The 24808-nt window shown below is 30.5% G+C and overlaps 4 protein-coding genes across 10 annotated transcripts; 3 read left to right on the plus strand and 1 right to left on the minus strand.

Annotated features, from left to right (window-relative positions):
- Positions 1-2281: 2281 nt before the first annotated feature.
- LOC126769342 (YLP motif-containing protein 1-like) lies at positions 2282-20913 on the minus strand. Of its 6 annotated transcripts, XR_007669356.1 has the most exons (10): positions 20585-20913; positions 18863-20426; positions 16852-17667; positions 16622-16770; positions 16350-16538; positions 16046-16267; positions 15733-15787; positions 15483-15592; positions 14826-15040; positions 13566-14122 (listed from the first exon to the last, which is right to left on the minus strand). XR_007669356.1 is itself a non-coding variant. In XM_050488033.1 (9 exons), the coding sequence occupies exons 1-9, from the start codon at positions 20759-20761 to the stop codon at positions 4000-4002; spliced, it is 3303 nt and encodes a 1100-aa protein (XP_050343990.1). In that variant the 5' UTR covers positions 20762-20913; the 3' UTR covers positions 2282-3999. The 6 variants fall into 6 exon arrangements, 5 of the variants coding, with proteins under 5 accessions (XP_050343990.1, XP_050343992.1, XP_050343993.1 ...); XM_050488033.1 differs by lacking the exons at positions 13566-14122; positions 14826-15040 and adding an exon at positions 2282-4020; XM_050488036.1 differs by having other exon boundaries at positions 13566-15040; positions 20198-20426.
- On the plus strand, positions 4281-11316 carry LOC126769349 (uncharacterized). 2 transcript variants are annotated; one of them, XM_050488046.1, is made up of 7 exons: positions 4281-4391; positions 8976-9081; positions 9178-9373; positions 9492-9682; positions 10106-10189; positions 10317-10567; positions 10644-11315. In XM_050488046.1, exons 2-7 carry the CDS (start codon positions 8980-8982, stop codon positions 10768-10770), a joined length of 951 nt encoding a protein of 316 aa, XP_050344003.1. In that variant the 5' UTR covers positions 4281-4391; positions 8976-8979; the 3' UTR covers positions 10771-11315. The 2 variants fall into 2 exon arrangements, with proteins under 2 accessions (XP_050344003.1, XP_050344004.1); XM_050488047.1 differs by lacking the exon at positions 10106-10189 and having other exon boundaries at positions 10644-11316.
- On the plus strand, positions 11457-13526 carry LOC126769356 (uncharacterized). Its single transcript, XM_050488058.1, has 3 exons — positions 11457-11603; positions 12576-12671; positions 13027-13526. Exons 1-3 carry the CDS (start codon positions 11545-11547, stop codon positions 13493-13495), a joined length of 624 nt encoding a protein of 207 aa, XP_050344015.1. The 5' UTR covers positions 11457-11544; the 3' UTR covers positions 13496-13526.
- Positions 20914-22808: 1895 nt separating the features above from the next.
- LOC126769344 (uncharacterized) lies at positions 22809-24704 on the plus strand. The gene has a single exon (XM_050488039.1). The coding sequence runs from the start codon at positions 23063-23065 to the stop codon at positions 24665-24667; it is 1605 nt and encodes a 534-aa protein (XP_050343996.1). The 5' UTR covers positions 22809-23062; the 3' UTR covers positions 24668-24704.
- The last annotated feature ends 104 nt before the right edge of the window (positions 24705-24808 follow it).

The following is a 24808-nucleotide window of genomic DNA, read 5'->3' on the forward strand; positions in this document are numbered from 1 at the left end:
AATTAATATACATACATGTATTTTTTAAGTATTTTTATACAGAAAACCTTTCATCGTATCTTGGAAATAACGTGTTCATATTTCCCCGAATAAGAAAGTTGCGTTGACTCACGCTTGTTGCGTATAATGCTGATTCTTGGAGGATAGTATCAAAATCTCCATAAAATATAATATACGACATTTACAAAAAAAAAACGAATAATGAATAAATATATAATAATAATATATAAGACTCAAATCTCTAGAATATTATCAAAATGTAAATACTAATTTTTCTTGTCGATTTGTTTTAAATACATCAAAACTCATGAATATTTTTTAAAAAGCATACAAAATACTGAATAATATTTAATGTTTTCACATAAGGTTTTGGCCAATGCAGTTTTCATCGAAAACAGTTTAAATGTAATTATTTTTATATTAGAATTTTATTTCTTTCTTAGCTTTTTTACTTGTTGCTTCACGTAACTTCAAATTCAAGATAAGTGTTTACAATTTTCGTTTATTTATTTTTTATTAAACGCGTAGTTTTATATCAATATCACTCGATTTTAAGGGATAATTTCAGCAAAGATTTATCTTTAATTGAATATAATCGCGAGTAAATTTAGGCTTTACCATAAATGACGACGTGCAAAATAATATTTAATTACATTCAACATTTTTGGAAAATTTGGAACACAAGCGAAGCTCATGAAAAACAAATAGACACTAATTTGAAAGATATTTTGATATAAGGAGCATTTGGCTGGAACTAAAGTACAAATACGAAAATCTTGTAATGAAACGATTAATTTTAATTAATGTATAAACAAGTTTATTTAAATTAATGATTGTACATATGTAAGTATCTCAAAATACTAGGTACAATTGATTTATCAATTATAAAGTTTCTTATTAAATAAAGGCTATTCGCTGAAATCAGCTCAAATATTGATTTTAAGCATAATGCCGTTTACCTACCTATAACTAAAGTAAATCTTATGTCCCAATATTTTTTATTTATACGTATAGTATTGGAACAAGTCGTTGTCGTTAAGACTACAACGAATTTCGTTTTATTATTTTATTATCAGAAAAAATTTAAGGAAATTCCACGACATGTAGACATTAACACAATTTTGTGGTGTATCAAAGTCATGAATTTAATTCAGAAATTTGAAGATCGATTTTAAGTGTGTACCGCAGTGCAGGTTGTTACTCCATTCATTGAAAATAAATATATATAACTCCGTCGGTCTAAAAATTTAAAATATAAAAGTAATCCTATATGTAAATTGTCCACTGCTGAGCCAAGGCCGCCTCTTCTTATAAAGAGAAGATTTACAACATATTCCACCACGCTATTACAAAGCACATATGCAGGTTTCCTCACGATGTTTTCCTTCACCGACGAGCACGAGATGAAATATAATATTTTTTTTTAACTCATCGTCTGTTCCTAAGATAGGCAATTTAATGCCTATGTTATTGGTAACAGGCGACTGATATACATATTTATATATATATATCATATAATTCTAAATAAAAAAATGTAAAAATACATAATATATACTTTTAAACTTATATCTAAACTCAGGGCGGGAATTGAACCAGTAAACCTGGAACGGAAAGCAGGGTCACTGCCAACTACGTCCATTATTCGATTATAAACACAAATTAAGCACACGAAAATTCAGTGGTACTTGCCCGGCTTGGAACCGACAATCTGTAGTTAGAGTCTCGTGTTCTAACTAGGCCATCTCGTTTACAAAAAGATTTAAAAAAAAAACCATTTCATTTCGTTCTACAGTAAGTACTTAAGTTTTTCATAGCTCAAAGCTGTCATGAAACAGGGTATTGATAAAAATATTCTGTTATGGTGTTCTCTTTCATTATAAGGAATGCAAACATACTGAGTTAAATCTTGCATCTTCAAGGACACGAGTGAAAGGGGCAAATATTTTCCTCGGCGTTCAACCTGAGTCCGATGGAAAGTGTTAATACAATCATAATATTATTAAATCATTCCATAAATCTCGAAATGTGTGAAAGTAATTATTTTACTTATGATACAATATTTATGTAAAAAATCATTTAATTGTATATTTAATTGTAGGGATAATGTACCGAGTAAAAACGAACCTTATATGTTTGTTTATAAACTAATGATAACTTTTCAAATGAATACGTGACAATCTAAGCTCGATTATTTTCTTATATACTATTATATTCGGATAAATAAAAAAAGAAACTTTTATAGAAAAATATTTATTGTAAAAAAAACCATACCATTAAAAAAACATTCCGTGTTTAAGCAATAGTAAGTCGAACAATAGTAAAAAAGCACCATAAATGTTAACTATCAAACCAGCTCAAAAAGGCTAATACACTTACCGTAAACATCCGCAGTTTTGTCAATACCCAATAAGTAAAAATCCTTAGTTGTGACCTTTGTACCTGTAGAATATAAATGGAAAATAAAGTCACAGTCACACAAGATTTCCACGTTCAGATCAATGGTATCACAATATTTTTTGTATTTCAAATCCAGGTATCATTTACCGCAAAATTAATGTTTTATTGTCTAAGCCTTTAATCTCGATTATGTCTTAATACATAATTATTATTGTACGGGTATCTGGCATAAACTCTATTCACAAACCCTTTGGCGTACTGTCTAAAATAAAATTGCCATTTTCATATATATATTAAGATTAGAAAATTACTATTTTTATAAAATAATTGGATATATTCTTAAAAATTACAAGTTATCAAAAGGTAGTCTTTAAGTAAATGAAAAATTTGCAGTATTTTTTAATTTAAAAATGCTTAATCTTACTCCTCGATAACAATACTGAATTCCCGTTAGAATTCTGGAGGTTTACCAGGAGCATCAAAACAAAAAGCAGTAAGGACTTAGGATACTTTTCAGGCATCTAAAGACAAGCGTAGATGCACTTTGTGTAAAGGCTTACACAAAGTTATTGCAAGAAAAAATCAAACACATAACCCGTTTGCTTATTTACTATACATAAACAATGTGTAATGAGTGTTCTTTTATATTAAAACTTGTAATAAATTATATTAAAACTTGTAACAAGAATAAACTGTAACAACTATTCTAAGTTCCGTGGATGCGTATCAATGTTGGTGATTATGGCGTGGGTGACGACTCTGAAACTGAACCCTTATTCCCAATACGACATTTAATTACAAGAAAACTTTGATTGTGAAACCAAATGAATGATTATGATTTGTATCTTTTGTAAGTTTATTATGATTGTGGTGATCAAGGAATATAGCATTGTAGTTAAAATGAATGCTTAGTTACTATATTCAAGAAATTATTCGTTCTATTTATGAAAATATGTTTTGTCTACGAGGCGTTATTCAAACGCTACGGTAGCTTGTTACTCACGGATCAGAAGACCACGAAAAAGGGATGATGGGTATGAAAATCAAAAATTCTACTATACATTAGCAAAACAAAAAAATGCTGCATCCAGCACCAACTCACTCACCCACAATATTTTATTTAACTTACCAAAAATAAAGCACATGTATGCAATTTCGAAATTGGATGCCATGCTAATATACTTACTGAACACGTATTCCAGATAATTAAAGCCTTTTTCATGCTCGTAGATCTGACATAAATCATGGAGGAAAGAAATCAATATATAGTAACCGTACAAAGACAATACTTACTTACTTACATAAATTAATGCACACAAGAAAGATGCGCTGATCTACTTTGGAAAATGTTATGAAGTAGACAAAAACATATAATGAACAGCGTGTGACTAGACTGTTACCATCAGAAGCTCTTGTTCGATCTATTTTCTAAAAGATATATTTACACAAATATTACAAGTGATTATATAATAACTAATACTAAATATTGACTTTAAAACAATATTCTTTAATATTTTTAATTTGTATACCTTTACTTTTCGTTGCATAAATGGACCGGACCGGATATCTACCAAGGATTATTTAAAAACTCTTACCGACACGTCATTGTACCGTGATGAGTACCTGTAACAAATATAAACATTTATAGAACAATTAAATTTCATATGTGATTCTTTTTGATAGACGCTCATTGGATAGACGAGATAAAATTCTAACTTCAAACACATTGTCCTTGACAAGGACTCCGACAACGGGAGTTCCATGCAACGGGATGAACAGGTTGGACACACAGACGGATGGACGGACTAGCACAGTTAGCTATTGCTTTTGTATCTGGGTCATCCTATATATATGTGAAGTTCAAGGCGCACCACTCATTGCAAGTCAAACTCTCGCACAAGCAACACGCACTTTCACCGGTGACAATTAGCTACCTCGTGGAAGATATAGATAGTGTTTAGTGATTCAGTGATTGCTCTTTGGAACGAGACAAGGTAAGAGATTTTTGGAAGTTAATGATTTGCAGCAGTGAGTGTACCGTGTTTAAAGACCATGTGAAAGTTACTGGGTGTCTGGGTACGGAGTAGTCGCTCCTAGCATAGACGAGATCATACTCGCACTTATTTAATTTCAGAAGTGATTTTAGTGTTTTAAGTGAGTGTCAATCAAGTCACCATTTTATTCAATACTGTTTAATATTTTTTTGACTCAAAATTATTTGACATTCTGTGAACACCGTCCATATTCGTGAATGTACTTATAGTATAACATTTTTATTTTTAAGAGAAAGTATGGTTTGAATTACCGCGAGGAATACTTATTATAAGATAATTAATACGTTATTATTGTATGTACATAATTATCGTTACATTTAATTTTTATGTAAAACAATCAAAATATATAAATCTTGAGCAATATTATGTCATGTTTATTATAGCAGTATTTTAACTATTTAATTTTTTTTAAAGTCTTAATTAATTAATAATGACAGGAATCTTTTTTCTAAACAAAAACAATCGAAAAAATGTATTTTTTTGTCTATTTTTAAATTTTATTATATTATTCTTAAAAAATTGGTATTCAATTTTTTAAAAAGCATCTAAAGTAGCGTATAGTTGAATATGATATTATATGTTTGCTTCAGTAGAAAATAAAGTAATGTTTAAAAAAATACAATATTCAATGCGAAAAAATGTAACATATAAAAAAACGTCAAACGTTTCTTATTTGACACTTTATCAAATCTTTAATGCTTTTTATAAAAAAAATACACCATCGCATTTATTGGCCAATTACATAACATGTGTGTATGCCACAGCTCAATTCACACGACATCATTCATAAGATAAATAGGTGGAAAACTATTGAAAATGCAGCAGTAAGAACAATAGCTAGGAGGTCACGAGAATTTCACAATACTTAGGACGTGCGATTACTCTTCAAGCTGACTTTAGACATGTAAATGAAAACCTTCACTTTCTAAAATGTTAAAATACATTCAGAAATATTCAGCCCTGAATTAGACGCGCTAGATGAAAACAAAAGATTATTCATCAGGACATATAATTGTTGATAAGATCGTCTCCACAATGTTATCTGAAATTAATAAGAAAACCGCAGAAAACTACATAAGAATTGTGCGTTGGTCGCGTTTTAAGCCAGGAGCTGTATTCAATCTTAACGGCTTGTTTCTTTAATTGCTTAAATTTGTAAATTGACAGAATCAGACTATACTATAAAGAATTAACCTTCTTCGACATCTAATTTTTTAAATACGATTAAAAAAACTATATTTATCGTAGATTTTAATGCACAATAATGTTTCAATGTAAATAAAAGTCTATCTATATATCGAGATACAGTTTCTAATTAAAAGTCTTATAACGTTTGCGGATAGTGTTGAAAGTGGCGATGAAAGCTGCTTCGATCGGAATGGTCAATACAGTTTGCGTGCCATTGACGCTACTTGTAGTTTCTCGTGTAGGATAACAGAAATTACGTATTACAATTACGGTAAAATTATGCAACAATTGCTTTTTCGAATATGAAAGTTTGGTGTTAAAAAACAAGCCTTATATTTTAACTCCTTATTGTCAATAACGTAGTAGAAGACCAACAATTTTAAATTACAGCTCGAAACTTTCATAAGAATTTTTTAGAAAGCAAACAATACGAATGTACCTTTACTAAACAAGTTCTTCGACTCGCAGCTCGTAAACCATTCTGATTCATTCCTTTCATATCCAAAAAACTTTAAAGTGAAAGTTGTGACGACGAGAGAGGAATCTAGTCATTCACCGGCCGTTGAATAACAAAATCGTTTAAACACGTAAATTATTATGGATATTACAAGGGTAATTTTTTTTATTTTGATGTCAATATTTCCCTTGATATTGATATGATATTATTTTGATACTTGGATATGAGTAAAAAGCTGCGAATTAACAGGGAAGTCAAAGAAATTATACCCTTATAAATTATTAATATAGCATAAAATATGTTATTTATGCGTTAACATGTATTTAGAGAAGGAAACGTATATAATTAATTATTATTTATTTATCAACAAGAGCACTTAGACACACGAACAGGTATACTTGATACCTATATATATATACGATGTAGTAAATACTCCCAACAACATCAAACATCAAATAGATGAAAGTTATCAGAACGAGGTATAAATGGAGATTAGAATATATGAAGTGCACTTCTATCAGGTGTACCGTTTGGTCCACTTAAAGAAGACCGTAACGGCATATAAAATACTCGCGCAATTAATCGAGTTTGTGGTACATTGACTACAGATTTTCTAAGTTATGTATGAAGTTTAGGCCATATATCTGCAGAAAATAAATTACTTAGTATAAATACTTAGATAATTCTTTTTATAAAACAATTACGCTTTTAACATATTTTACTTATGCGGAATACTTCGACGATTACACTAGTTATTTATTTTTCTTTTCAATTGTACAGTTACTAATACAACATGTCCACGGCTGAATAATCAGTTCGTGCTCATATCCGCGTGTGAAACACGCAGTGGCAGTCTTATGCGCAGTTTTAGAAAGCGGATTGCACGCCGGACCGGTCAGCGAATGAGCGATAATGGAATCAAAAACGACAAAGAGAAAAATCTTAATATAACATTTTGAATTTCTTCATTCATCTGTACTAGACGAGATTAAATATGTTCGAGAAAACTGTCTTCAAAGTTAAAAGGCAACTTTTATTTTGCCACGGTGAATTTCCAATGAAAGTAGGGAAGCCTGTTGGTCGTGCCGTGGTAGCACTCTTCAAGCCCTCACTCCGAAATTAGAAAAACGTTAACCTTGCACTGCAGTAGCACACGCAACCAGCTAGCGTTGCTTTCACCCATCGCCATTTTCGCTACTCTCTTCATTCCTAACATTGACACCAGTCAACAGATTTTATATACGTCGATTAAAAATAATAATATGATAATTCTAATATTTTATATAAAATTATTTTTAAAAATGAAAATATCGACAAAATGAGGTAAAAATGCAAGATTAATGTCAACATCCGTCTCAAACGAAAGTGAGGCTTTCCCGCGGAACGCAGCAAAGTTCAGTAGCCTGCGCTGCACAGGGTCACTAGGTCGCGATGCCAATGCAATTAAATTATACATTACAAAATATAAGTTTAATCATAAAGTAAAAATTATATTTTGAAAACAAAAAATGTCCTACAAGAATATATATTTAAAGTGACAAAATGTTTAAAATAACATAGATTATTTGCACTTTTATATTGTTGAATACGTTATTATAAGTTATTTCACACAAAATTATTCTGGCTTACTGATGTACAAAATTGTTTCATTAATTAGATACCTGGATTTTCCGAGAAACTTCCTCCTTTCTCTATTGAAATCGAACAAAATTTCCATAACAACAAACAATTCAATCATACACAAGAAATATTATATATTTCAAAAACACCACGTGTTATTCAGCTAAGTAACAAGCTATTCACAAAACCATACATTATACATAAGCGACTAGTATTGAAGCTGTAAGATTTCTCTGAGAGAATCTCGTGGACGCGGTGCCTGCTATCAAGACGCGATAAACTTGTTTAAGAGTATTAGTATCTATGAACTTTGCTAAATACATTTAATGGTTTACTATGCCATTTAAAACTATGTAAATAGTATTTAAGATTTTTTAGAAGAATAGAGCAATACATATTATTTACTACGACCAAAAATTAAAGTTATTCCTATTTTTATGTAGATATCTACTAAGAAACATTATAAATATTTTTATTCTAAGAGATATGAATGCCGTGAATATATAAACATGAAATAATTATTTATTTAAACTATAACGTTATAAATATAAGCTACGCAGTTACATATTAAGTACATAAACAAGGTACATATTATAATGATATTTTGTAATGCTTATAATATGTGTATATGCCAAAAAATCATAACAAATCAATATTATTTTCATACACCAAGAAATTAGATCGTGTTGATATAATTCGTGTTGGCATATTAACTTCAATTTATATAAATAACACCTTTTTAAGACAGGTGCAAGAGGTGACATCCAAACTACAGTTAGCAAAGACCGGGTCACCTGTATAGAGATTGTCGGTCAAACCGCTAACACACTTCCATACCGGATGAGTGATCAAACAGCGTATCTTACCGCGCATCGCGTATCTATCTCTAATATAAATATAACGCAATAATACGCCGTTACTAGTAGAAAGTTGTCTAACGTTTTGAATAAATGTAGGTAATAAAAGACAAGTTAAAAACGCGTAACTAAATGGCGCCAGCACAGTAATTACTTTAATGAACATCCTCTAATTAGTCTATATCCTCGTAAAAATATTCCGAGCCGACGTCTGGGACTACTTTCTACAAGCGACTCCAAACACAGGCAATCAATCCGAGCGAATCATTATTCACTCATATGAACACTTTCTAATCTGATGTCCACTGAGAGTGCAGGAATAAAATACCATTTCATAAATATGTATTAACAGCCGAGTGGTAAATTAAAATGTGTTCCTTAAACTTATTATTATTGTTTTAGCAAAATGCAGCAGAAGGTTACAGGATGGGTCTTTTTGGCCCTTATCAGTTCATCAGCAATTCTTCACACGCTAGCATACCCGCAGCATGCACCTCTCATCTCACAGGTTTTAATTAGATTTTATCATTTTATTTATATAATTAAAATGGTTCCTGTTATGGTACCTGATAAAGTTTAAAAATAATTATTGTTTATTTTTTAGTCTACAAGTAATGTGCGAACACAAAATCCACAATACTACAGTAATTCCTTACCGCTACCACAACGAGAGCAAATAGCTCAAGAGCGTAAATTTGCTGAAAAATCTAACGCGCTGAAGAAGGTGGCACTTGACGACATAGACGACATTCAGACCAATTCATTATCCGAAAACGGGTTTTCGTGGACAAATATATTAAGTAAGAAAATAAATCATTATATTTTAATCAGTTTATAATTTATATTATTTCGGTTAGAAGGTTATATAAATTATATCTTTTTGTTTTGTTATGATAAATATTTTAATTTTCTTCTTAGGTTCGTTAATGCAAATGATTTTCAACCCTGGAAGTACAGGTCCCAACAAGAGCGACAGCTTGGAAACCGAATCAGTATCGTCATCTCCATGGGCCAATTTAATATCTATGGGTTTTAAAATTTTAACCGTCATTCTGACCGGAGGAAATAACGAAAGTATCGACAAAGGTGACAACAATTCTCCACTGCAGGTACAAACCATGACTTTTTATATTTAACGCATGATAAGAAAATATAATTGAAACATCATATATATAGCAATTTATTGTACAAAATATATTTTTTATAAATTGGCCACATTATATATCTTACTTATCCACTAACAACGATTATGTAGATATTTGCATATTATTTTATTGCATTTTTTTATTGTCAGACACTAGTGTAAAGCACTTATAAAGATTTATTCCTCACCTGTACGGAGTAGGTTTTCCAATTTAGATTTTAGTCACCAACAATAACTCCATCCTTCACGTTTATAGGACTACCTCACAGTACAATAAATAATTCATGAAAATTAAATGTAATAATTTCATATCTGAGGTACTCCTATAGAATAGTTGTAAATAGGAAATTATGGTTATGGAGACGGTTTCGCTTCTCGCTTGCTTCAGAGTATATTGGCTGTGGTTCTGTCGACGATGCTCGGTGCAAAAGATCCCGATCAAGTCGCCTCCATGGCAAAGCAGGCTGGAGAGGTACGCGAGCTATCCTTCCTACCCTTTTCAAAACTCCATTCATGATATTTAATAAAAGTATTCAATTAGCATTTACAGCTTTTATAACAACCCCTTCTATATATAATTTATGTTTATTTTTTTCCAGTTTATCAACGTAGTCGTGAATCTTCTGGAGACCCTCAAGACATCCTTCTCTCATCGATCATTAGCAGCTAGAGCAATAGGCCGTAAAGACTCTGTTAGTGACGCCGCCATTGCCGGCATTGCCATGTTAAAGACTTACGTAAGAGCCTTCGGAACGAATGATGATAAATGTCTCCAAAAATATGTATGCGATGCTAATAGCGAGTGTTCCGCTGACATTGGACCGAAGAGTGTATTTTGCCAACTTGGAACGTAAGTTTTTAACTTAATAATTTTTAATATGTATGAATTGTTTATTAAAAAAAATTATAATATCTTCTTTTTTTAGGTACGCCGCGAGTTTTGTTCTTGAAAGACAATCTGCTGGAACATTTGAACAGTTTTATGAGGCAGGAAGACGTGGACGTTCTGGAATCGATTGTCGTCAACTTTACCTTGAATGTAACGAAGTTTAATATGTTGTCAAATATCAAATATATTTTTACATGATAAAGCGCCAAAAACAAACAAAAATTGGCAAAAAAAAATCATGGAAATTTGTTTATGTAAAAAGCCGGTAGTAAAAATAGGATTTGCTTTTAGGAGGCTGTTTTATGGAAACATAACTAAGACTTGCTTATTTTGTAAATTATGTAAAATTTCAGATTTTGCTTTTTATAAAAATTGGTAAGTTGTGTTGTCCATCCCATCGCACAGTTTAAACGCGTAAAGTAAGGTTTTATTTAATTAAATTATATTATTTATTTAACTTATTATAGAAGGTAATGCTTAAACCCTTTAAACGAACCGCAAATGTGTAGTGCTCTCGTATAATCAAATTTAAACAGATAACAGACAGACAGATAGACTTGAGCTTTGTGAAAAAATGGCAATGAATTCGTTTTTTAATTCCGCCAATTATGTGTAATTAATGACTGATGTATTGAGTGATATAAATTAATTAATATCACCGGATAGTTGATATTTGTGTATATTTTTGTGTTCGCGTGATTGAGGACGTCCTTGTGTGATTGTGATTGTAAAATAAAACTTTTTAAATAAAAATAATTCTTTTATTCTTATCACACTCAACTTGATAATTCGTGGTAAATCATAAAGTGATGATACCGTTGAAGCTGCATAAGTACATAAAATTAGTCGCAGCAAAACAACTAGAGCGTAATAAAATGTGCTTGAAAGACGCGCTCTGCCGTACACCTTGACATTCGCAGTTCTGTGTGACATCTGATATGACGATAGAAAATTACCTCTCCCAAATGGGAATGGCTCAGAAGCAATTCACAGACAGGTAAGAAGTGTCTACCTTAACATAGTAGGTTTATAACAGATTGTCAAAATTGCCCTATTTTTAAAATTGAGAAATGATTTTTTTAAACGTATTTACACCGATAAACGTAATATGTAGAAATTATAAATAGTTTCCAAAAGACAAACAGCTTCTTCGAAAATAACATTCAATTCAATTAAAAAGTCAATTTTTTTTTGGTGTGACTTTAATACCATTATTTAGTTTCATTTTTTATATTTATAGTCTCGGTCGAGGAAAATTGTACAATTACCTCAATCAATTAGCGAGGCAGTTGTATTGTCAAATGTTAGTCGATGTTTAAAAAGCACCTTTAATAATTAAGCCCAATTACTTTAAACAACATAATTGTTGTACAGTGATACGTTTGGAAACTATTAAATTACTGATGTAGATACATGTGGCTTGACGCCAAAAGGGCAATGTCGATAACTTATTTTTGGTAATCAGTATAGAAACAATGAATAGATGTTGGTTATTTTATAAAACATACGCCTTTTGCGTCATGCTGTTGGTATCCATTTTCTTTTTATACCAGTTGAGCACAAATAAATCTATTTTTTTAAGGTTTAGGAAATGGCAAAATTTGGTTTAAAGGTGGTAAAATTTTACTCGAAAATGTTCTTTGGCCATTTTAGCACCTGGTCGGAGAATTATTTTTAACAAAAGATTACACATAAATATGCTTCATAAAATATTTAAATTCTTCAAATATATTGCTAGTATAGTTATATTCATAAAGTAAATAATGGATTTACCTGTACATTATATTGCATTAATATAGCTGCTATTATTTATATTTTTTTTACACAAATTATGTGAAATTTTATACATTTTTATAACTTAAAAAACCTTAAAAACAATATAATATATATAATAAATATTCGAAATTATTTTTTGATTTATCCAAAAAAAAAGTTAAATATATAATGACACGTAATTTAATTTCGATAGATATACAGAATATTCCGGCCCAGCCCAGGACCAACCTTTGTATTATCCATATGAACCAGTGCCATCACAAGTACATGTGAATGCACCATTTAAGCAGTAAGTATTATTAAATATCAAATACACGCTGAGTAATTAAAAAACCACCGAATAAAATACAAATTTTTAATTTTTTAATCTGTATACTTGTCAAAGTCCTCCTATACAGATGTTTGACTTATTGAATGCTTTCGATGTTAGTAGGATATATTAATTAAAATAATATATTTTTAGACATTTTTTTATATAATAATGAAAAAATTTAACTTAAATAATAACTTTATTGTATTTTATTTATTTATTAATAATCATAATACCGCCTTCGTATTCCTCAGATATTGAGTCCGCCTTTTGTACCAACTACAATTACTTGGTCAATAAAGTTTTTAAATAAATAAATAAATAACTGTTCTAGCCAATTCATAAGCGGAGGTCATAAAAACAATGCAGCTATGTCAGCTTTGACACTTCTGGCCTTTCTGTTTTTCCTGCATATTCTGCAACAATGTTTGAAGGACCATATGACCGCTATGAGTACTCCACAAGTAATGTTAATGAGCGGTGGCAGAGAAGGCGACGAACACATCGCCAAACTTTCCCACGATAAAATCGATAAAACCGGCGAAATGGAAAGAGAACAAGGAAAAATAAGGGACGTTATCAATCACAACGATGCAGCCGAAGCATCAAGCGACCGTAATGAAAAACACTTAACGAAGATCACCACTTCCGAACACGGATCATGGAAAAAACACGACACACGTGAAAAGTATCAAGATTATCATAATATTTTCAACAGATTTGGTGATAATAAACAACATTCAACGTCTTTAGATTATATCAGCGCGGCGGAACAGGAAAAGCCCGATTTTCGTATCCATTAATAATTTCGCAAAAAATATTTTTGTACTTAGTGGTTGGTTAAATATTTAATAAAATAAAAAATAAAAATCATAAGGTCCTTTATTAAGAAATACTAATTTACAACATTTCATAGCAATCAGGATCTTTCTAATTCAATGAATGTACATTAATTAGTAACAAAGAAACTTACGACTCTAGAACAATTAATTCACATATTTTGTAAACTCACGCTCAACTTTTATGAAATCTTTTGAATCATTTTTATTGCAATATATACATTATTTCAACGAGAGTCTATATATATAGAGAAAAAATTGTCAGAAGTACTATATGAATTCATTGACAACTTTTCTTACAATGGTACTGATTCTGTAGTAGATATGCACTTACACAATCTCCTCTCTAAAGTGAACCAAAAACATAGGTGTCTCTTTCTAGAGTCCTGTTTAATTAAAATGACAGCAAATCTTTTATTCCTGTTAAATCACTTTAGATAAGAGATTGTGTAAAACAAAATCAAAATTACCAATATCTTGCAATAGCATTATATGCTATAGAAGTTAAGATTAAGTTTGATAACAATATAACATAAGGGAAGAAAGAGTATATTACTTGGAGATAATGTAGCTTGGATTTATTTTTTGTGCCTGGAAAAAATAAAAGTAATATTTTTTTTAAACTCGAATATTTCAAGTGTATTTACAAAGGACACATTGTAACAGTACAATGTATACTCTTTAGTTTTTCAAACATCCATCACTTGACTTCTGAAGTTATAAGATAGGAAAGTCTGATGTGAATTCAAGTTGCCAATGAGAAGTCTACAACCTCATATCCAAACACTCTCCTTTCGACCCAATACCGATTATATCATTATTAAAATATAGTAAACATGAGCTAGATTGCACAATAATTTTTGAATAAATAGTCACAAATTAGTTTCGTATTCTCGTGCAAATGTTTTTTAGCGACTGTTTTTCTTCGAATCCTTGACCCTCAATTAGTACGATCTGGCTTGTATTGAAATAAAATTCAACTGCCAAGAAAGAAAAAATCACCATACTATTAATGTACTTTGGTAAATGTTGCCGTCGTCTCATTTCGAATTATCATTAACATGTTTAAACTTAATAATAAGTATTCAATGCACATTGTATTTTTTGAAGTAATTTTTAAAAAAATCTGAATTTCGAAGATATCTCATACTCAATATGCTCGGATAGTTTGAATTTACTTTTTCTCAAAACTATCCCAACAATTTGATTATCCAACGAAAGATTCTGTTATGTTTTTTTTTTCTGTAAATTAGCTGCTATTTTTAAAGAGATAAGATTAACTCCAGAACTCTACCTATCTGTAAAAGCATAGCTTTCGTACGCAACAGTCCTTTATCAAAAAATCTCTTTCTAAAATCGTTTAACTCGTTCTATATATTTTGTCTGAGTGAGCGCACTGGAACCCATGGTTGGGTCCGTCATTCGATTCCAGTCGGTCTGCCCTACAACAAATCCGATGGCTCGCATCTTCTCTTGTTGCCTTCTCTCTTCTATATCTGCCCACCGTACCTGTTTCAATTATAACATGATGAAACCCCACTATAAACGTAACTCCAAACTTACCGTCAGAGCACAAATAATTGAAAAACCTTATCTTTTATAGATGAAGCCGAAAACAATGTTATCTTTTTTTTTTACGAGAAAGTAGAGATTTTTTTATACTCACAAACGAATAATGTAACAAATACTGTTTGTAAAAATGTATTCAAACGGTAGTATTTTAGCCATCCTTTGACTAACAATACAATAAAACTCTGATAAAAGTAATTTGGCGTATAACAAATCGTTTAAAACCATAAAATGTTGCGCAACCGAAAGGTACACCACATTTCCAAAGGGAAATTGGTTGTTGTATTTCGAAAAAATAAATTGACCGCGTAACGGTTTGCAGTAAACATTCGAAGCTAATTTTAATAGCATAAAGTGTATTAAATAAATAGTGCATACTTACAGTTTTCTTTCCAGGTTTAGCTGTATTAGGCGTCCAGTCGTCTAGCTGTAGGTAGTCTTCCATTGAGAGCTGGGAAGATCGAAGCGGCTTGCTGGTGCCGTCGAGACGAGCTGGAACAACATATTAATTTTATCAATACACAATAATATTGTTTTCACTAGGACCCGTCACTTTTAGTCAAAAACTAAATTGATAAGGGTAAAACCATACGATATAAAATGAAAATAGGCTAATATAACACATAACCTACCTAGTTGCGCGGCGTCGTCCACTTTCTCCCACTTCGAAGTAAAGCTACTTTCGACCTGTGACGAACAGCACTTATGTCTTTAGTTACTATGCTGAAATAAAAGTCATTAACCCTAACCTGATAAAATAAAATCGGGAAAACAAAAACGATAAATAGAGGATATTCAAAATAATTAGATATATAAAAATATTACATAACGATTTTTTCTTTATTCATGTTCTTCGAACATGAATATTGTCATATAAAATAATATTATTAAAAAGTGTGTAGATCCGCCAGACGTGAAGGCTGCACCTCATTAGCGGAATCTCACCTCAGTGTCGTGTGCGTCTTCCATGGTTACGTCGTCTGCGTCTTCCATTTGCACGTCAGGTATGGAAGCGCTCTGGAGCAAAGTCGTCGCATCTAAATGTATGTGGTGCGCAGGAGTTGGGAAGAACTTAGCAACGATCGATTCAATATCCTCTAATGATCTGCCATGAATGTTTCGTTTGAAGCAAGTTTGCGGGTCGAGATCCATGGTACAAATGTAGACCTTGAATGGAGAAAAGTGAAATATTATCACATGAATAGCATGTTAATAATTAATAATAAATACATTTTGTCTTAATGTATACCTGGAATCCATTCTGCCTTGAAAAATTCCATATATCGGCGTAACTCTTTAGTTGTTCGTTTACAGAGTCGTATATCAAAAATGTGAAGTAGCCATCTGTTAAACTCCTCTTGAAAGCCCTCTTCAATGAGTTTAGATAAATTTCTTCAGATTTTTCATCATACTCATACTTCAAAGATGGTTTTTTTACCTTATTAAAAATAATTATATATGTTTACATGGATTTTTTAATTCTTACTGGATTATATCAAAGCAATAAATTCAATAACTTACAATTTTCCCGGTAGTCGGATCTTTTTCTTCTATTTCACCTTCCTGCATAAAATAGTCATCTATTGACATTATCCTAACTGTTCCGCCGTGCTCTGCTTCTTTGTCTCTGATTAGTTTCGCTAAATACGATTTACCACTACCAGGTGGACCTAAATTAAATACATTTTATTTTAAAATAATATTATTTATTTTATACAATTACAAGGATATTTAAAGACTTATTTTCTTACCTCTAAGAATAATAACTATCTTTTCTGGTCTCATGTCACGTCCAGGTGGTTCTAAGATATCATCAATCATTACTATATGTTGAGGTTTACCAGATTGGACAGCTGTAGAAGTTTCTTTCAATTCTCTAGGTTTTTTTGACCCCGAACTATCAACCGAATCTTTACTATGTTCTCTTTTTCGGCTGTCCCTTTCCCGACTTCGGCTACGATTTCGAGAGTCATCTTTTCTAAAATCTCTGTTTCTACCAAAATCTCTTTCTCTGCCTGGATCCCTGTCTCGCCCCATATCTCTTTCTTTACCTATATTCCTATCTCGTTCTCTGTCTCTATCTCGATCTCTACCAAAATCTCTGTCTCTACCTAAGTCTCTTTCTCTAAGTTGATCTTTCTCTCTTAACGACTCTCTTTCTCTCTCTCTTTCTCTTCCAAAATCTCTATCCCTTCCGTAATCTCTTTCCCTGCCAGGATCTCTTGATCGGTCATATTCTGGGACACGGTCTCTCCGTTCATAATCTTCACGTAAAAAGCGATCACGATCATCACGTCTACGTTCTTCATAAGGATTATCCGACCTTCTATTAAAAATATCGTGGTCATCTCTGACTGGTAGTTTTGACCGATCCCTTTCATCCCTAAGAGGTCGTCTATCATTATGTTTTAGAGAATTATTCCAATCGTCATTAATACCTGAGGTGCGCGCTTTTCTTGAAAATAAATCATCAATTTCTTTTTCAAAATCTTTTTTCATGCTACTTTCGCCATCTTTTGATTTGTGATTGTAATCAAACATATGTACTGGTTCAATAAATCCTCGAGCTAAAAAGAAAAAAATCATATAATAATGAAAAAGTAAATAATAAGTAATAAATATTTATTATTTTAGTTTTAGGCTACCCTACCTAATAATACTAAATAGCTATCCTACCTTGCAAAATGAAGCATCAATGTGCATATAAAATCAGATGTTTATTTATATTAAATACAAACAAATTACAGTATTAGTATATACATAACAAGTTCAGTGAAAATTATACTAAACTATATAACACTTGATTATGGTAAATGATTAATCTAATAATGCTTTTATATAATAATAAAATCTATAACAATAAATTAAACTACATATATTTACATTTGCTGCAATACAATTTAATTATTGCAGAAAATGATTGAGGAATATCAAAATTAAAAATGTAAATTTGATGTCTCATAAATCATTACATATAGGTATGGTAATATCCAAGTCAAATGCAACATAATTGATAAGTGTTTTTTTTTTATTCTCTGATGAACCCAATAATCGCTTTTCTACAGATTTTGTTTTATTTAAATCATAATTTTATTTATGATCCATTTATCATTACAGAAAGCACTAGATTTTATTACCAATATTTTACAGACAAATAATGAATCACCATAAAGCAGAAATAGAAATATTAAGCATAAGCTTTCTTAAATATTTCTGGTGTTTCCATTATAAATACCATCAAATTTAATTTTATATATTTAGATGTTTTTCTTTCTATAAACTTGGCACCATATACAATTTTTAATCTTATTATTATATTTTTAATTTTGTCGTTCATAAAACTTCATTATATTTTATTTGAGATACATGAGTAAAAATATAATTATTATGGAATGGAAAATGTGTGATGACTTTGTTTTACTTAGAATATATAACAAAATCAATTCAAAGTACACAACTCCGAACAAATAGATGCAGCCAGAAGAGTTTTAAATATTCTGATTATTTTTTTATAATAACAATTAATATAAATAGATAATATTTAGATTATCTTTATTAATATGAAGTTATAATTAGGATGAATAAACACACACAATCGGCTAGATTGATTTTAAAGTAAAAGCATAGGATAAAAATTTACATTGATAACTATGATGATTGTAAATTCTAGATTTAAAAAAGATAAATCTTATAAGGACACTATAATATAGATTTTAAATTTTAATTTTAATTTTAGCAATCATTATCATTATTTTTAATTACCTTTCAATCTTAGACATTTGTGCTCATAGTCAACTATGATAGATGGAGTAAACAGTGGTTCATCTATCCACTTTGGTTTCGCTGGTTGTATTAAAGGTTTATTGTTATTGTGTATGTCCCTTCTTTCAAATCCACCTTGAGAATAATCATTAGAATTTTGCTGAGATGGCAAGTTAGCTAACAAAGGTCTAGGTGGAGCTGTGTTAGATCTTATTGGAGGTGGGGCACTCCTTGGCGGCATGTTTTTATTATGCCCGACATAGTATTGTTCTTTTGATGGATCGTTCTGCCTATAATTTTCTATAGCATAATTTTCCTCATATCTCTGATAGGGAGGTTCAGTATAATCAGAATTTGATTGTTCTTGGTTGTTTGAATAGCTATTCTGGTTATTTTGCTTGTATGATGTATCTTGCCTAGAACCATAATCATTATTTTGATAGTTGCTGTTATAGTGACTTTTCTCATTTAATCTATACTGTTCAAGTGCATTTTGTGTGACATTACTTTTTCCCGAAGTAATTTGGTTTGTTACCATAGATAGAATATTCATAATTTTTTCATCTCCAAGAATGTTATTAATACCCTTAGAAATAGTTGAATAATCAGGTTGTCTAGGCTTTTGTTGTAGATGTTTCTTTTCAGAATTATCTTCAGTTATATCAATTACATCTTGCTGTTTACTAGAAGATTTATCAAGCTCTGGTACTAAGTCTAGTCCTGGTATTCCCTTAGATTGATTAGTTGGTAAAAAGTTTGAATTGCCAGATTGAGAAGTATACTCATCATTCATAGGTTGATAAGATTCATACCTATCTTGTGGATCTACATTTTTGCTATTGTTCCTATTGTAACCTTGTTGATTAATATAGTTAAACTGCTGGTATTGGGGTATATTCTGGAGTGTGTGACTATGTGCAGGTATATTATTTTGAATTTGTTTGTTTGGATGCACATTTTGAGGATAATTTGTTATATTTGTATTCAACATTGGAGGAGGAATAGCAGTAGATATATTACCTGTACTTGAAGTGTTTGTCACTTGGGATGTATTGCCCATTAGGCGAGCCCTCTTTAACTTCATTTGTTGACGGCGTTCTAAAAGTTGTACACGGCAAGCTTCAAACTTTTGTTCATATTCTTTATATGCTTGTTTATCAGGATGATTAACATTCTCATTTCGCCATTTTTCAATTTCCTCTTCCCATTTCTTAAATTGAATATCGAATAATCTCTCCTCCTCTGCCAGCTTGTTAAGAGCCTCAGTGTTAACTGACTGGGACTGTTGAGTATCAGGTTTGACATTTGCTGCATAGAACCAATTTAGATTGTTACCTGTTGTGATGGCAGTATTGTTGTAGCCAGGTTGCGCACTGTTGTGAGATTGTACCGGAGGTGGAACAGATGTATCCTGTTTCTGAGTGTTTCCATATAATGGTTGATCATTCTCATGTGGCGGTGGAGGTGGCTTGTCTGGTGGAGGTGGCGCTGGTGGAGGTGCAGAAGGGGGTGGAACAGGTGGAGCACCAGCCATAGCTTGAAATGCCTGCATTTGCTGGGCATACTGTAATAACAATACTTATATAGAAATATTTTAATTTAAAAATTACCAGTACCAAAAGTACCAATTTTGTAATTTACTGAAACCAAACATTTGTGATTTAACCAAACATTTGTGAGTTTGTGTTTACATTAAATATTTATGTCTAAATAGCCTTCTACCTTATCTCCATATTGACTTTGCCATTGAGCGTATTGTTGTTGCCATTGCGCCCATTGCTGCCAATTTTGTTGTTGCAATAGCGCCCATTGTTCAGCCGAATATGTTCCCATATTCATATCTGGCGTCACACCAATGTTAGGATTCCATTGGCCTGTAGTCGGCATTGACCATGCCATGATTGAAATCAAAACTATATTTGTTATTATATCTATTCATTAAATATATCTATAAATTCTGTAAGAAGTTTTTTTTAACTATTAATGGGCAGTTGTCTATAATGACGCAAATATAGATTTTTTTAAAAACACTTGGCGGCCATTTTAATAAACGTGAACGCTGCGCATAGATTAACGATTATCGACAATGCGGCTTGTAACGTAGTGATGTGCAAAAACAAAAGGTATCGATAAAAGCTAAAGATTAACTTTGCCAATTAATAAATTTGAATATTGTGGTGAAAAAAAACTTTTTTTTAATAAGTTGTATTACTAATAAGTGATAAAAAAGTATGGGACTTTTCTTTTCTTTATTTTAAGGCAGGGTATCACTATGATATAAATAAAACTCAAGTCATTTAATTGATAGAAAATATTTATTGCAGGTTCTCCTTGGTAGAATCTATATTCCAAACTTGGTGCAACTTTATTTAATATAATCTTATGAAATTACAATTATAATGTGATTGGAAGAGAAAATAAAATTTACTTTGTTTTAAACATATCCAAATTTAATAAATTCAAATCCTATAAATAAGTTAATATATTTCATGAAACTTTATTTAGTAATAAGAGATTTGCATATTTTTCAATTGGATTTCTTTATTTTACTGTTTTTCAAGGCTAATAAAATTACTACATATAGTCAGTATTTTTTCGTTAAATAAAGTATGCTATCTTGTTTGTTACAAAACGTGGCATAATAAGGAATGTTTGTTTTAAAAACATATTACACTTTTATCTTTTCCAAAATTCAAAACGATATAAAGAATATTTTGTGCCAAGGTTCGTCAAATATTAATTCCACAGAATATACATTTTGTAGGTTTGTTCTTAGTTTTCTTAAACAATAATGATTAAAGGTTCGTTAAGTTAAACGTCTTAACGTATCAAAAACAACTATTTTGATTTACGGCAACAATACAGACTACGAGTCCCAAGTTAGTTTTCATACGAAACAAGCATTTTAATGGCATAATAAATTAAATATATATAGAAAAACTTAATTTTTTTATTACAACTTTTTAATTAAATCAGTTACAATATATATATATATATATATATATATATATATATATATATATATATATATATATATATATATATATATATATATATATATATACAATATACATATAATATATATATATATATATACAATATATATCATGTTTATATGTATTTATGAGATAATGATAAACATTCTCTTTAAAAGAAAAGGAAGTCCTTGTAACAGTAGAACATTATCGGACATTTACTGTCATTTACTACTCCTACGAGGTCAAAGGTTCCTATTAAGAAGTGGATATTCGCATTCAAAAATATATATCATTATATCGTTTTATTATCAATAAAACGATATAATGAATAATAATTAATGCAAGATAAAAAAAGTAAATTGTATACTTTATTTTTGTTTGTAAAAATGCCAACTAAACGCTAGCCAAAACTTTAATTAATAAAAGTTATTAGATCACAAAGTTATTATTTTAAATAAAATATTAGGTATTTCGTTGGTGGTTGAAACATTTTAGAAATGCTTTGATTCAAATAAACATGATATAAAGATACAACATACAGGCAATAGTAATAATGTTTAATTTTTTTATAAAAATAATAACGCCCGAATAAAAAAAAAAATAATACAATGTCACATTATTTTATTTTGTGTTAATATTATAGATATGTTAAAAGAAAATCACAATTTTTTTGTTATGTTTATGATTTGACCGACAACGACTATTACGAAAATCAACAATAGTAAAAGGTATGTATTTTAATCTTTACAATAATAATATAAGACATAATAGAAATATTATGCTCACTTGAAATAAAAGTAGTGTTAAATATAAAAAATAAAAATATCAAGGTCGTTGAAGTTTGTTTATAAAGTTTATATATTATTTTCTGTATGAATCTATAGTTATGACGCAACATTGTGTCGAAGTGTTATCGATAATATCCAACTTTGTCAAGACAGCGCAACACTATTAAGACGCCATTTTTGCGTGATATGGAAGTGACTGTTGTGTGTCGATTCGTCTATTTACGTTATTTTTAATATTGAAAGACATATTCAATTATACATTTAATCCTTTTTTTAAATGTGTAATGTTGTTACTTTATTAGTAAGATTAACAGACAAAAGAATTACTTTATACTATAGGTGATATCATCTGCGCGGGAAATGTGGATAGCTACGTTTTGTATTCCCGCAAATTAAACTCATCTTAGTATTAAATATTGTGTTAAAAAAATAATATGATTGCATACAAGGGCCGAGAAAATAAGAGAGGTAAGGCTTTAAAAATGCCTAGAAATATAGAACGCTTATATAAAGAAGGAAAATGCCGTGACTGTTCAGTGGTGGTGACGCGAATGGATTTTGCTAAAATATTGGGAAAGTTTACTAAAGTTAAAATTCAATATGAAAGCAGTTCATCACCAAAAACTCAGAAGTCGACAGAAACAGCTGTGCCAAACTCAAATGCAAGGTTAAAAAACAATGAAAATGGCATGGTACTCCTGCGAAGAACCGCTTACAATCAACATCCCGTAAAAGATTTGGTTAATTCTAAGAAACAGAAAAATGAAACGTCAACACCTCGGCAAGTAAATAATGTACTCAAAGAAAATAACGGGTCCAATAAAACAGATATTGTTAGAGAGAAAACCTTAACTCAAAAACAAATTAATAGTAATTGCAATAAACAATATGCCATCATATTTAATGACCCATTATGTAATAACAATTACGATGTTAAGTGTGATTTTTCCTTAATGGAACTGTTACCGAAAGTAGACAAAAGTATATTTCCTTCTAAAGAATGGTGTGTAGACTATTTTCCTAAAAATGAAGAGCCAACTGATGATAAGGTGTATGATCGTATAGCTGCTGAACTTGAAGATCTAATGTATAGTGAGAAACCAGATGATAAATTTAGTAAACCGGAATCGGCAGAAAATAAGGTAGATGATTTTCCGTCCATAATGGACATACTTAATGATAACAATACCCCTGTAAATAATATGGAAACAAAAGACCAAAGCAGTAATATAGAATTTAAAGATAACTTAGAATCAAGTGATGTTGAAGCTATGCTTCTCGGTAGTCAGCCAGCTATCGATAACAAGGAATTAGAAGAAAACAAGGTAATAGAAGAACCATTACCTATGGAAATTGATAATACTGATGTCAATAAATTAATAGAGGATGTAGCACAATTTAGCTCCAGCACTGAGGTTGAGGCTGAGGGTGAGAAGGCTAAAGCTACTCCAATTAGTGAAATTGAAAATCCTCATAGCCCATCAATATTAGATGAGGCATTAAAAAAAGGAATAGAAGAACACTTACCATGCGACACATCACAAAAATGTGAACCAGATATTCCTGAAGCAGGAGCGCTAACAGACGATAGTAGTAATGTCATTGACCAAGATAAAACAACAATAGATGAAAGTGAAACCAATAATGATAATGAAAAAGCTATAATTCAAGAAAAAGCAATTATTAATGAAAAAGCTATAATTAACGAAACAGCTATAATCAGTGAAAATGATGAAACTATGGTTACTGACCAAAGCACTAATGAGAGTATATTGAAAGAAAGCTCGGAAAATGATTTAAATATATTTCCAACATCTAAATTAGATGATATTACACATGTTGTTTTCAAAAAAGTAGTTGATGGTATATGTCAAAAATCTGTGACATGCCCCAAAAATTTAAAATATAGCATAGAATTAGAAGAGAAATCTGTGGAGTTTTTAGGTGCTCCTAAATATATATCAAGTTTAGAAGACTTACAGGTACTATTACAAATTGTAAATGAGACAGACTTAAGAAGTTTATATGTACTTTATTGAAGTTTTTGTTTTGCTTTAATAAACCTGGACAATCCTACTATTACTATTTATAAAAAATGACCTAATGTAATTTTGTCATAACTAAATATAAAAGTTGACTTGAAAAAACATTTACTATATGAATAGTTTATAATAGGATAA

This window comes from Nymphalis io, chromosome 7 (genome assembly GCF_905147045.1).
Source record: "Nymphalis io chromosome 7, ilAglIoxx1.1, whole genome shotgun sequence".
NCBI classification, from domain to species: domain Eukaryota; kingdom Metazoa; phylum Arthropoda; class Insecta; order Lepidoptera; family Nymphalidae; genus Nymphalis; species Nymphalis io.

What these genes read in the sequence shown, in the direction of transcription:
- LOC126769349 (XM_050488046.1), top strand. Translation starts at nt 8,980, where the DNA reads ATGCAGCAGAAGGTTACAGGATGGGTCTTTTTGGCCCTTATCAGTTCA. An exon ending in ATGCACCTCTCATCTCACAG is followed by an intron (nt 9,082 to 9,177) that starts GTTTTAATTAGA and finishes TTTATTTTTTAG; the next exon opens with TCTACAAGTAATGTGCGAAC. An exon ending in GTATTTTGCCAACTTGGAAC is followed by an intron (nt 10,568 to 10,643) that starts GTAAGTTTTTAA and finishes TTCTTTTTTTAG; the next exon opens with GTACGCCGCGAGTTTTGTTC.
- LOC126769356 (XM_050488058.1), top strand. Translation starts at nt 11,545, where the DNA reads ATGACGATAGAAAATTACCTCTCCCAAATGGGAATGGCTCAGAAGCAA. An exon ending in CAGAAGCAATTCACAGACAG is followed by an intron (nt 11,604 to 12,575) that starts GTAAGAAGTGTC and finishes TAATTTCGATAG; the next exon opens with ATATACAGAATATTCCGGCC. An exon ending in GTGAATGCACCATTTAAGCA is followed by an intron (nt 12,672 to 13,026) that starts GTAAGTATTATT and finishes TAACTGTTCTAG; the next exon opens with CCAATTCATAAGCGGAGGTC.
- LOC126769342 (XM_050488032.1), bottom strand. Translation starts at nt 20,761, where the DNA reads ATGGCATGGTCAATGCCGACTACAGGCCAATGGAATCCTAACATTGGT. An exon ending in GATAGTTATTATTCTTAGAG is followed by an intron (nt 16,771 to 16,851) that starts GTAAGAAAATAA and finishes TATTTAATTTAG; the next exon opens with GTCCACCTGGTAGTGGTAAA. An exon ending in CTAAACCTGGAAAGAAAACT is followed by an intron (nt 15,041 to 15,482) that starts GTAAGTATGCAC and finishes TAATTGAAACAG; the next exon opens with GTACGGTGGGCAGATATAGA.
- LOC126769344 (XM_050488039.1), top strand. Translation starts at nt 23,063, where the DNA reads ATGATTGCATACAAGGGCCGAGAAAATAAGAGAGGTAAGGCTTTAAAA.